The sequence below is a fragment of the Marmota flaviventris genome, chromosome 5 (genome assembly GCF_047511675.1).
Source record: "Marmota flaviventris isolate mMarFla1 chromosome 5, mMarFla1.hap1, whole genome shotgun sequence".
NCBI lineage: Eukaryota > Metazoa > Chordata > Mammalia > Rodentia > Sciuridae > Marmota > Marmota flaviventris.
This window is the reverse complement of record NC_092502.1, coordinates 4,473,420-4,487,023: the sequence shown is the minus strand read 5'-3', so window position 1 is coordinate 4,487,023 and position 13,604 is coordinate 4,473,420. Positions and strand designations below refer to the sequence as shown.

The 13,604-nt window shown below is 36.3% G+C and overlaps 1 protein-coding gene across 1 annotated transcript in view; it reads right to left on the bottom strand.

Moving 5' to 3' along the window:
- Positions 1 to 13,604, bottom strand: part of LOC139705838 (titin homolog) — a 128,834-nt gene that overhangs the window by 79,598 nt on the left and 35,632 nt on the right. Inside the window, exons 17-22 of the mRNA XM_071612740.1 lie at positions 12,298 to 12,368; positions 7,648 to 7,741; positions 5,672 to 5,770; positions 5,062 to 5,090; positions 4,895 to 4,976; positions 2,700 to 2,770 (exon numbers count right to left, since the gene is read on the bottom strand). Of these exons, the coding sequence (XP_071468841.1) occupies positions 2,700 to 2,770; positions 4,895 to 4,976; positions 5,062 to 5,090; positions 5,672 to 5,770; positions 7,648 to 7,741; positions 12,298 to 12,368 (446 nt within the window). The remainder of the gene's footprint in view (positions 1 to 2,699; positions 2,771 to 4,894; positions 4,977 to 5,061; positions 5,091 to 5,671; positions 5,771 to 7,647; positions 7,742 to 12,297; positions 12,369 to 13,604) is intronic.

Below are 13,604 nucleotides of genomic sequence, written 5' to 3'. Positions count from 1 at the left end.
TTTCTGGGATATCCGAAAAATATTACCCAGTTTTTTCCTAACTTTTCAAAGACTGAATTTGGCATAAAAATGTGGTTTGGAGGTACCCATAACCATAATCAAGGCGGGAGCAGGAGAGAAACCCAGACATAGAGCTGCTGAGAGAGCTGGCACCTGTAGTCTATGTTAAGAATAGTAGTTCATGGCACTGTCATGCATCATATGGTGCTTGCAGCTCTGTGACAGCAAGGGCCAAGGCTAAATCTGATAGACAAAGGGCAGCCTGCAGTACCATAAACATGAAATGAATACTAGGCATGGTCAACCCACTCTACTGAGAATAATTTAGAATACCTACACCCCTATTAACATTACACAGGCAGTCAAAGGCACCCTCTTAAGAATTACAATATTGCCCTGAGTACATGGGCTCTCAGTGGTGTCTCATCACGAAACACTGCATCCCTTACACCTCCATGATTCAGTCGCCAGGTATCCTCCCACAACTTTAGTTGGTTACTCATCATATGGGCTCAGGATAGTGAGTGACAGGCATGTGCTGAAAGCTCTCATCAGGAAGAGGTGTGTTGCTGCTGTGGACGTTCTGTAGAGTAGAGGTTCACAGCGGTACTGTCTCTTTCAAACTGGTGCTTTGGGAGTAATGAACGTGAGCAACAACTGCTAGTTGAGAATTCAAGGGACAGAAGATCCCATAAGTGCTGGGGCAAGATCAGGTAGAATGGTATTTTCACTGAGTTCTCAGAAGAAGTCACAGATTCTGAAACCAGACCATGTCTCCCATGCTCCAAGAGATTATAGGAAAAGGCCTCAGTGACTTGGAATCATGCACAGTACAAGACCACTGAGTTGGGCTGGGGATGTGGCTCAAGCGGTGCGCGCTCGCCTGGAATGCGTGCGGGCCCTGTTCGATCCTCAGCACCACATACAAACAAAGATGTTGTGTCCACCGAAAACTAACAAATAAATATTAAAAAAATTCTCCCTCTCTCTCTTGTCTCTCTCTCTCTTTCTCTCTCTCTCTCTCTCTCTCTCTCTCTCTCTCTCTCTCTTAAAAAAAAAGACCACTGTGTAAGAAATTCCATAATTGGGGTCTGCATTACAGATTAGTCCCCAGCCTTCATGGATTACTGGGTTTATCAGGCAATTTCTACATCCATAGACCCATCTCTCTGAGTACAAAATCAAATACTGAGAGTAATTTCCTTTGTAACTTTCAAAGTTCCCTCAGCATTATCTGGGAGGAGTTGGGGAGCAAGGAGCAGAGGAGATCCACTTGATCACACCAATGTCAGGGAAGGCCTTTTTGAGCTAGAGCAGATAAAGAAACTGATGGACAATATTTGCATCCTCCAAACCATAAAAAGCTTTAGCTTTCCAAAATTAGAAATCCTGGACAGAAGTGTCTCCATTTCAGTTATATTAGTTTAAGGGGATTGTGAAGATTTTCATGAGTTTGTTTGTGCCTTTTTTTTTCACAATATATATGATTTTCTAAGATTTTTTTTTCAGTTTTCATTTTATTTCCTTTATTACATTTTTATTCTTATTTTATATTCTTTCCTATTGTCATTAATATTGAATTTCATCCTGATTTCCTCTTCAATCTCTGCTTACTATAACCACTTTCATTATCTGTTCTTTTTAAAATTTATCATGATAATTTTATTGTCACTAATCACTTTTTTCGAGTCTTACGAGTATTCTTATTTCCTTTGAACTTCGATTAATTATTAAGTATTATAGAAACCACATTAAATATACAGTTTGTTTATATGCATGTTTCGCTTTAAGCTATGATTGTTCCTAGAGGGTCATCTTTCTCCTTGATGAGATACTGGTGAGTAAATATTTTATGTTAAATATGTTCATTTGGGAATTTGATTCTGAACATGATGGCCTGACCCAAACACATCCCAAAGAAAAATCTGTACACTAAAAGCACACATACATAACAGCTGAACTAAAATGCTTGCAAATTCTCCTCCTAAAATATAGGGCATTATGATACCACAAAAATTTTGCAACTTCCCAGTAACTGCATCCAAGTTCTTTTTATTAATGTCCACTTCAGAGGTGGAATAAAAATGTTTAGTAATTTTCTTGATTTCTTGCATGAAAAGTAAAGGAACTAAAAGTTTTTGTTTGTACTCAAACAGGATTGATGGATACATCCTGAAAGGACCTGATTCTATAATAGGCTGTTTGGTTTCTCCTTTAAGTCTATTTCCTGCCTCAGCCTACATACTGGAGTGTGTAGGGAGACTGGAGTCTTTAATACCATCATGGATTACTGGTAATGGGAAACTAAAATTTTGAGCCTTTGGGAATGATGATCTTTAACATGAATGTGTTCACTGGCCATTTCAATTATATACTCTTCAACTTTCAACTGGATATTTCCGAGGCTTAGATTTAATCCTCATTACGTGAGGAGGTCACACAGAAGAAAATTGAAACAATACTCAAAAAAATCTCCCCACATTACTAAGATGAAGGTTACTTTTAAGCTTCTGTTTAAAATCATGTGATTTCTAAAGCTATTTTCATGTTCATGTTGTGTTACATTTTTAGACTTAAATATTAAATTATGACCTTGATTTCTAAGTATGTATTGTGTGATGTCATTTTGTTTGGCATAATCTTCCTTCCCATCAAAGAAGAGAAATAGACCATGAATTTAAATTGACACATTTACTTACCTGTCCATGGCTTTTATCCATGCCATCAACCCCCTCCTTCAATTCCTCTGATGACATATGGCAATGTGAATCTGGGGATAAATGCATAGATGTACTTTCTTAAACTACTTAAAAGAGTTAGACTGAGTGAAAATCTAGCCAACTAAAAACATAATTGTAATAATCATACAATTTGATTTTCATAATGATACGTTTTTAGGTAAGTTTAATTTTAGGTGAATGTTTATGCTGTTGGAAATTTTTGGATTCTTGTGTCAGCTTGGTGGCTGTACCCAGAGCCATGTGTATCCTTGGCAAGAACGCAAGTACTTACTTCAAATAAAAGGCCTTTATTTTTATTTATTTATTTATTTTTGAAGACAGAGTGTCTGAATATTCCCTGGCTCACTGGGAACCTGACATCAGCCTGCCTCAGTCTCTAACTAAGCTGAAATTACAGATGAGTCCCTCTTCACCCAGGGAGTATTGAGTGATTTAGCAGGGATTTTTACTAATCTAATGCTTCAACAAAACAAGAGTTCACCATATTCAATGCACATGATATCTCAAAGATTCAACCACTCAAAGAAAAATGATATTTTGAAGAAAAAAATGCTAAAATTACAATGGAAAGAAGACACTTCACACTGTTTACTATGTCTTTTTCCTAATAGTAATTTTTAATGAACCACTGCATGTAACTTTGGTGTCAACAAAAAAGTATGTGTATATACGGTCACTGTGATACCTTTGACAGTGAACCACATATTCCTTTCCTTTCCTTTACCTGCATTTCTTCTGTTAGGATTCACTCTGTTTTTGGAAGCATTACTCATGGTGCCTATTATTCCTGACATAAACTGTTTTTGCTTCTCTGGCGTTAGCTATCTCAGATCTTGACCCGCAATTGTACTGAGTAAAAATCAGTTGGCCTGTAAGTTATTCATTCTCTGTCTAGTTCACTAGGTCCTGGACTACAGGAGATGTTCTTAAAACACACAGGTTTGAACACCCCATAATTGAGTGTCAGGTAAGTGCCTGAGGCAATAACACTTGGCGTGGATGGTGTCTTTTCTCGAGGTAGGGATGAACGGAGACTCGAGGAGTGAGGCCATCAGCCAGAGGCAGAGAATGGTGAAAATGTGGAAGGCTATAGCATGACATAGAGACAAGGGTTAAGGGGGACGGTATATGTCTGATGATACAGGGATTGGTGAAAACTGCCAGAAGATCATGCAGGTAGAAACGGGCTAAACATACAGTTAGGAAGAATTTGCATTGTGAAAGATGCCTCGAAATGTTGAGATGGTTGGACATACACAGAGCTAACACTTTCATCTAGGCCATGTATCCATATATAGCTGGAACTATCTCAAATCTGTGGGCACATGAGCTTGAGGGGCATGATCATGAATGGAGATGAATAAAGAAAATGCAAAAGTGCACTATGGGGTTGATGCAGGACTGAATGAAGGAATGTCTTCAAAAGGATCTGGGTTCTGTTTTTACCATACAGAGGTAACAGACAAACAACAAGTCAAAGAATAATGAGCAAAGACTCCATTGGGATGTGGAAGAATTTATGGATTGATTACTCTGAGATAAAATTTCAGGAAAGAGTGTTCACCAGCAAATGTTCACTTTAGAAGCAAGGGATAAACTAAAGTATATATGATCATTCCTTTTATTATTTCTTGCCTCAAACTGACCACAAGAGTTGTCAAAGTCAGTACCTAATTAGCATAAAAACAAGTTTGATGCATTTGGTTGATACACTAGATGTCAGGGTAGAGTGCACATTGTCTTTTAAATTAGATTTTCTTGTATTTCACAGACCGGCCTTGACATCTTGGCTTCAAGAAAAATACAAGTCCTCATCATCTCAGGATTCTGGATTTCAATCCTGCTCCCCTGGACCTACTTTTAAAATTGGGTTGGGAAGAAAAATCAGCCTCACAATCCAACTGACAAGTGTCATGACTCCGATTTGGGAAGTTTAATTGTAGAAACACCTAGGATATAGGTTATTTTAAAACATCTTTTCCTCATAGATTTACAGAAATATTTTGAAATGTGGATGCACCACCAACACAGACCTGATGGGGCAAATCCTCCCAACACATGGCACAAATGGATATATCAGGAGTGAAAAGTTTGCTATCATTTCCAAGGTTTAATCATAGGTAGTTTTATAGAAGTTGTACTGCAAAAGTTACCTGATTTCCGTTTTATTTTTTGCTTCCACCATTTTTGTTTTTTGAGAGCTGTATCTTTGCTTTTAATGGTAGGCTTCATGTGCTTGGAGACAAGATAATACGTAAATATTTTACAGTGCATACAGCATGCATTTAATAATATAACACAAACATAGAAGATGATTTACCTTGTATAAAGCATGTACGTCTTTAGATACTGAAAAGCAAATGAAATACATAATCAATAAAATCTGAACATAAAAAGAAAACACACTCATATTCCTACTAAGTGAGTACAGAGCTCAGTCCAATGATAACTATTTTTATTAGCATTGATAAAGATTACATTAGCTTTGGAGTTTTAAGTTTGGGGATTTTTGTTGATCACAAGACTGAAATGTTCTAAATGAATATTGACAATATATCTTTAGTAAATAAGTCTTGCAGTTGAGTTTCAAAAGGTAAGAACACCTTTGTGATCATTATAAATAATTCGGCAAGGGTACATATACAAATGTGAAGACGCAGAATGCTGGAGACCACAGAGATCTGTATTCAGAGAAAGAAAGACGAATACGGAGAATTTCAATGTCAAAGCTGAAGTAGTCAGATGGCAGCACATATGTCAAGTGACCTATGAATTGTTTAATCCATTTTATTATACCTAAGTATCCTGTACCTCAAGATCCAGGGCAAGGTATACTTTATTTCTTATCAGTTATTTTTTTTCTGAACTAATAGGATCAGATATATGCATTTAGAATAACAGCTAATATGAACATGATTGTTTTTTCATACCCATCTGGGACTGTGGCACATCTTCTAATCCTGCTTCCTCTGTTTTAGTGGATATCGGGTTACCCTTTTCACCCGTGTACGAAGATACAGGTCCTGCATCTTAAAAAATATGAGAAAGCATAAAGAATTTAGATATGGTCATCCACAGCAATCTGTGATCTGAAAGCAGGCAGAATTGACAGGACTCAAAAGACTGTCACATAAACACATTAGTAACACTCTTAGTATTTGAGGAATAAATTCCATAAGGAATTCTAGTTTAAAAATGAGTCTGCCATAACACATACAGTCATGATTTCACATATTTTTTTGAGTGTGCTGGCCGATCCAAAAATTAGTTATCAGAATTTAGCACAGGAGTGGAATGTATTCCTGTAGCACAAAGGGACATGGTTTCATTCCAAAGAACCAAAATAATAATAATAATAATGATAATAATAATAATAATAATAATCAAAAATAAAACTATCTTTGAAAAAAACAAATTTTCAAAAACACTTGGTCACTGATCTAAATCACTCTTAGGATGCCACACACATGGTGGGGCCTGGTGGGTGTGCAGGACAGATTTGTACAGCAGGTTGCCCTGATTTTTCCAGTCCCTACTTGTTTCAATCACCTGGGGACCAGGAATCATCCCACTTTTGGTTTGAAGGCAGGCACACTGAAAAATGCTGAATTGCATTTTATCATTTTCCCCTCTAAAATTTCCTTGCTGACTTCTTTATTTTCTTCCTCATTTTGCCTCTCTCCTAGTTTTTCATAAAACCCTCTAGAGCAGGAGACTATTTTATTTCCATTTTCTGTTTTTTTGTATGGGTTATTCAAACTCCTTCCTTCCTGGCAATGTAGCAATTTTATGTTAGAAATGTAATTTTTAAATTTTTGTCTTTTGTGTTATCCCCACTACCTAAGAAATATGCACATAATTATTGCAACATTTATTCTGGCAGTTGATCTTCTTCTATCTTGGTTTGTAGGGTCTACTAGCGTTTTTTTTTTTTTTTTTTTTTTTTTTTTTTTTGTCCCACAGGGACATTCTTTGCCTGGCTACAAAAAATGCTGTGGGCATACCAGGATCATTGCAATCACCTTAGAATCTATAGGAAATGTAGAAGGAAAGAACTTCTGAGTCACAATGAGCTTCTGATCATGGCCTCAACAGATGATTCATTATAGTTTGAGAGATCTAGTATAAATTTTGTTGGAATCCATTGCCTCTACCTTAACTAGAATGTAGCTCTGGGTTTCTCCCTAGGATGTTACCCTCAAATGAAAGTTCAGTCAAGCTATTATCTTTCCAAATTTAGTTTTAGATATCTGTGAATTTGGGGACCACTCTGTAACCATTTCTATTTCTTTCCACTTTCCTAATTGGTGTTTCTACCCTATACATTTTTTTTGTACAGAGTAGCAACACATTTGGTGTCATTAGATTTTATACATGAAGAATCTTTTGTGATAAACAAACTTGACAATGTGGGAATTCCTTCTTCACTCCTCAATTTTATTCCATTCCAACTGTGACTAAGTCAGGAATGTTGGAAAATTTTTACTTTACACTTCATTCAGCTTTGGACCTGGAAACTCAAAAATGCTTCCCAAATTTTGAAAATGCTGCTCTTTCCCCCCCTCTTATGTAACTGAGGGTCCTTCCTTCCACTGAGTACAACTGCTACCTCTTCCTTCATTGACTCCCTGTAATTAATGCCTGTCTCAGTGTTCATATCCTCTTCTTCTCTTTCATTTCTATTTTACTTTGATTGAAGCATGTCTCAAAATGCAACTCATAATTCAGATTTTTTAGCAATATCCCCAGTTTAACCTGTGACAGAAACCTAATACAATATGACTCATTATATTTCTTTTTCCTTACTAGATAATACATACACTCTTGGAACAATTACAATATTTTAGTGCTCTTGCTTTAAAGCAATACGCTCACCAATGTCTTTTGCATTTTTTGTCATTCTTACCTTCTCCATGTTCGTTTGTTCTATTCTTTGCTTGTGTATAGGACCCAACAGATATACTGGAAGCACAAGCTTCTGTAGGTTGCTTACAGACACTCTGGGGAAAGTAATACCAATAATAAGTTGCATGAAGTTTTAATCATCACATATTACTTATCACCATATATATATTTGTGAAATCATCAGAATTAGAAATTAGATGAGTGCATTTTGAACAAGAATATATTGTACAAGTTTCACTGTCCTAGGCAGTTCAGATTAACTGAGCTCATATATCATTCTGGCTACTGATTGGATAAAGCCAAGATGAGGGACATAGGAACTGTGTTCCCTCCGAATATACACACTGACAAGCATATACCCCAAACAACTAGCATCAGTATATAATCAGTCAACTTTGCACTGCCCAGCAGTTCTAAAAATGCTTTGAAACACTTTTAAGAATGGCACTTGGTGTTCCATAGCATTTTAAATTTGAATGGCCAATTTTTTATTCTGAAAGAATGATACTTGGTAAGATGAGAGTTTCAATTCTGTCACCTTGTGTAGGAATGATAAACTGTTGTACTTGCTTCATTTATTCATCAGAGACTTCGAAAACTTAATGCACTTCAGCAAAATATTTACCGAGTCAAAACTTATTTTAAAAAAGTAAAATATAGTGAGGAAATGTGTCTGTATGTAACATGAACATAACAGCACACACACTTGGGTAAAGTATGCAACACTTTCATTGGAGAAGAAACTAAGAGGTATTTCAAAAGAGAAAGGTGACTCCCATCTCTGAAAAGCTGACTATTTGCAGAGGTGGGAGTCATTTGAACTGGTGCATTGCTGCTTGAAGAAAAAGACAGGCTGTTGGAAATCACAGGAGTGACACAATGGAGAGCCTGTGACCAGATGAAACCAGAAATATGAGATACTCAAAGAGGAAATGCTTTCGTGGAAGAAATAGTGTAAAGCCGCAGTAGGGAAAACTAGCTTGCTATGAGAGAGGAATATGCTGACTGGTGAGCTGAGGAGAATCTCACCCCTCCAAATAAGAAATTAAGAAAAGCAGGGATAGACAGTTCTCAAAACAAAAAATACAATTTCCCTACAAATACATAAAAAAATTAAACATATTTAGCATTCAGGGTAATACCATCCAACCCTCTATTCCTGAAGCTTGTCATAACTAAGTCATGACAATGTGTTTTGCTGTGGGGAAGGATCCTAGTGTCTTTGACTCTCACTTCCTCTTCTGATAGAAGAGCTGAATACTTACCTCACCATATTTTTGTGAAAAAAAAAATTAAACATATGTAGCATTCAAGGAAATACCATCCAAAAGTCCATTGATATTTCAGCCCATGCCAGTCAGATAGGCATTCTTAAAGTATTCAAATAATCAGTGCTGGAGAGGACATGGGTAAAAATATACAAGCATACTCTGTGATACTGAAAATTAGGACTTTCCATTTGGAACATAGTATGGAGAGTTTCAGAGTACTAGGGATATGAACATCATATGACCTAGGTTTCCCAACCCTTCTTCTTATTTACAAAGTCTAATAATTTCTGTATACACATGAGACACATTTACTTCAATGTTTACAGTGGTTTCTGTCACAATTAGACAGAAATTGGTGGTGGACCTGAAAATTAGTTCAGCCAATCTGGAATGCAGTATGGAGATACCTTGGAAAATTTGGAATGAAATCACGATTGACTCAGCTATCTCACTTCTTGGCTTATACCCAAAGGACTTAAAAACAGCATACTATAGGGACTTGGCCTTATCAATGTTTATAGCAGCACAATTCAAAATAGTTTAATTGTGGAACCAACCCATTTGCCCTTTAGTAGATGAATGGCTTGGGAAACCTGGGTATATATACACAATGGAGCCCTACTCAGCATTAAAGAGAAAAAAATCATGGTATTTGCAGGTAAATGGATGGAATTGGAGAATATAATGCTTTGTGAAGAAAGCTAATCCCAGAAAAATAAATGCTGAATGTTTTCTTTGATATGAGGATGCTGACTCATAATGGTGATGGGTGGGGAGCATGGGAGGAATGGAAGATCTTTAGATAGGGCAAAGGGGAGGGAGGGGAAGGGAGGGTTAAGGGGGTAGGAATGATGGTGGAATGAGTTAGACATCATTACTATAAGTACATATATGAAGACACGAATGGTGTAATAATACATCGTGTACAATCAGTGAAAAATTGTGCTCTATATGTGTAATATGAAATGAATTGCATTTTGCCATTGTGTGTAACAAATTAGAGTGGATAAATAATTTAATAAAAAAAGAATAGAAGCTCATGGCTCTGTCATGGAATCATTTTGTTTCCAGCAAGTGCCAAGGTTAAGTCTGGTAGAAAAAGGCTGCATGCAATATCATAAACATGAAAATGAATACTAGAATAATTGGAATAGTTACCCCCATTAACATCACACAGGCAGTTGGAGGCACCCTCTTAAGAATTACAATATTTCCTGAGGACAAAGGCTCTCAGTGGGGTCTAATTTTAGTCACTCTGTGTTAAAGATCAGGTACCCCTGCATACCTTATATTTCCATAATGCTGTAGCCACCATTCTTCAGATAACTGAATTGTTACTGAACTTATGGGCTCAGGTTAGTGAGTGACAGGCATGTGCTGAAAGATCTCATCAGGAAGATGTGTATTGCTGCTGTGGTCATTCTGTAGAGTAGAGGTCCACAGAGGTATTGCCTCTTTCAAACTGGTGCTTTGGGAATAATGATAGTAAGCAAGAACTGGTAGTTGAGAATTCAAGGGACAGAAGATTCCAGAAGTGCTTGGGCAGGATCAGTAGAATGGAATTTTCACTAAGTTCTCAGAAGAAGTCATAGATTCTGAAACCAGGCCATGTCTCTCATGCTCCAAGAGGTTGTAGGAAAAGGCCTCAGTGACTTGGAATCATGCACAGTATAAGACCACTGAGTAAGGAATTCCATAATTGGGGTCTGCATTACAGATTAGTCCCCAGCCTCCATGGACCACAGGGTTTATCAGGCAATTTCTACATTTTATAGACCCATGTCTCTGAGTACATAAACTAATACTAAGTGTGCATTGCCTCTGCAACTTTCAATGTTCCCTCAGCATTCTCTGGGAGGTGTGGGAGAGAAAGGAGCAAAGAAGATCAGCTTGTACTCTCCACTATCATGGTAGGCTGTTTGAAGCTAGTGCAAAAACAATAACAACAACAACAACAACAAAAACCTGCTGAACCGTTTTTGCATCTCAAAAACCCCTAATAGTTATATGCTTTCAAAATTAGAAATACCCCCCCAAAATTGTCTCCATATCATTTGCTTTAGTAAAAGTGAAATCTGAAAAAGTTGTTCTTGCTCTTTTCAGTTTTTTCTTTGTTTTTGTATGGGATTTCCATGTCATTTGTTTTTTTCATGTTCTGATTTTCTAATATATTTTCATTCATTTCATATTTTGGTTGCTGGATCCCTTTTTTATTCCATTTGAAATCTCCTTCTATTCTCATTTCTTTGAATTTGATCCTCATCTCCTTTTCAGTCTCTGCTTACTCTCACCACTTTCATTCTCTGTTCTTTTTAAAATTATTATGATAATCTTATTATCCCTGAGGCTTTTTTTGTCTTGCAAGATGAACATTATTATTACCTACTCCTTCTTTTAATTTTGTGCTGTTTTAGATATCATTTAAAAGCTAAATTTTATTTGCATGTGATATATGTTTTGTTTAAAGGTATGTTTATTTCCAGAACTTATTCTTTCCAAAAGACGAGATGCTAGTGAGTGAATATAGCTTGTTAAATGTTCATTTATAGGTTTGATGCCAAAATATATGCCATGCTCCAGACACATCACATAGATTAACCTGCACTCTTAAAAGACACATACATGACATGGAAGAGAAATCCATTCAAATGCATGAAAAATAACAAAAGCAACAGGAGAAAGAGAGGCATTAAGACACCTCCAAAATTCCACAAACTGTCAAAAACTTCATCCAAGGTCTTCTTCCTAACATCCACTAAAGAGGTCTAATAAAAACATTTAGTAATTTTATTGATCTTGCATGAAAAGAAAAAGAAAATGAACTAGAAAGTTGTTTGTACCTTAACAGATGTATACCTCCTGAAAAATTCTGATTTCATTAACAGACTCTTTGGTTTCTAATTAAGCCTATTTCTTGCCTTGTCTTAGACTAAGACATTGGAGTTGAGAGAGAATGGAATCTTTAACCCATGCATGAATTACTGGTAATGAGAAACTAAAATTTTGAGCCTTTGGGAAAGATGGTCTTTTAATAAGAATGTGTTCACTGGCCATTTTATTTATATATTTTCCTTTTTTTTTTACTGTTTTTTTTTAAGTCTCATTTTCTCATCACGTAGGGAGATCACATAGAAGAAAACTGAAAGAATATTCAAATAATTGCCTCAATTGCTAGAATACAGTTTGCCATTAAGCTTCCTTGATTTCTAATACTATTTTAATGTTCATGTCCAGTTACATTCTTTTAGATGTGAGTGGAAATTATGATGTTTGATTCCCAAAATCCTATGCTAAGAGGTCATTTCATTTGGCCTAATTTACCTTCTGGAATCAAAGCAAAGAGAAATACACCAGGAATTTAAACTGATCCATTTACATACCGGTTCCTGGCTTTTTTCAGTGCCCATAAGCCTCTCCTTCTTTTCTGCTGATGACATGTCCGAATGTGACTCTGTTGACAAATGTATAGTTTTACTTAGAACTGTTAGAATGAGTGAAAACCTACCCAAATAAAAAGGGGAAATTTTAATAATCATATAATTTAATCCTCACAATTATATTTTTTAAGTTAAGCTTAACTTTAGGTGAATGTTTATGTTGTTTGAAACTTTTTGATTGTTGTTTGTGTTGGGGCCTAGTGATTGTACCCAGGGACCTGTGAATCCATGGCAAGAGCTGTAGCACTCACTTCAAATCCAGGCCTTTTATATTTGGAGACAGGAGGTCTGTAAATTCCCTGGCTGAATGAAAACCTGCCATCAGCCTGCCCTAGCATCTGAAGTCATAGATGTTCCCCTCTTTATCCTAGGCACATTGAGTTATTTACAGAGTAATTATACTTAAGACCCTAGAGGTCACCATGTTCAATGCATATGATAACTAAAAGTTTTACTCATTCAAAGAAAAAGGATATTTTGCAGAAAAAAAATGTGAAAATTACAATGGAAAGAATTAACTTCACACTGTTTACTTTATTTTTTTTCCTTATAATAACTTTTAAATAACTACTGCATATAATGTTTGGTGTCTGCAAAACAAAACAAAGCAAAATAAAGTTGTTGACAGTTACACATTTACCAGTGAACTCCTTGCTTCTTTCTTTTCCTTTTTTTTGCATTTCTTCTATCAGGATTCGCTCTGGTTTTGGAAGCACTCCTCATAGTGCCTGTTATTCCTCAAATAAACTGGTATTGCCCCCCTGGTGCTACCTCATATGTTGACCTGCTTTTGTACTGGGTGATAACCACTTGACCTGGAATTTATTCCTTTTTCTATGTAGTCCATCAGGTCTGATTTGATGCTCAAAGGATGTTGAATGTTAACACAGAGTGTATGGGCTTCAGAAAGTGACTAACAGGAATGTGCTGAAAACTTCGATAAGGAAAAGGTGTATAGTGCCTGTTGAACAGTTTGTAGAGTACAGGTCAACAGATGCACTGCCTCTTTCAAAGGGGTCCTTTGAGAATAATGATAGTGTGGGATATTGGATCCTATACTTAGGGACAAAACCACATAAAGTGCAAATTTTTCTTCAGTATTTCCTAATTTATGAAGTATGGGGAAATTTTACTTTATGCCTCATTTAACTTTGGAACTCATGTTTTTTGCCATATTTTTGAAAGCTCTGCTCTTTTTTCTTCTCATAGGAGACCTGAATTTCCTTTCCTTCACTGACTATACCTTCTTC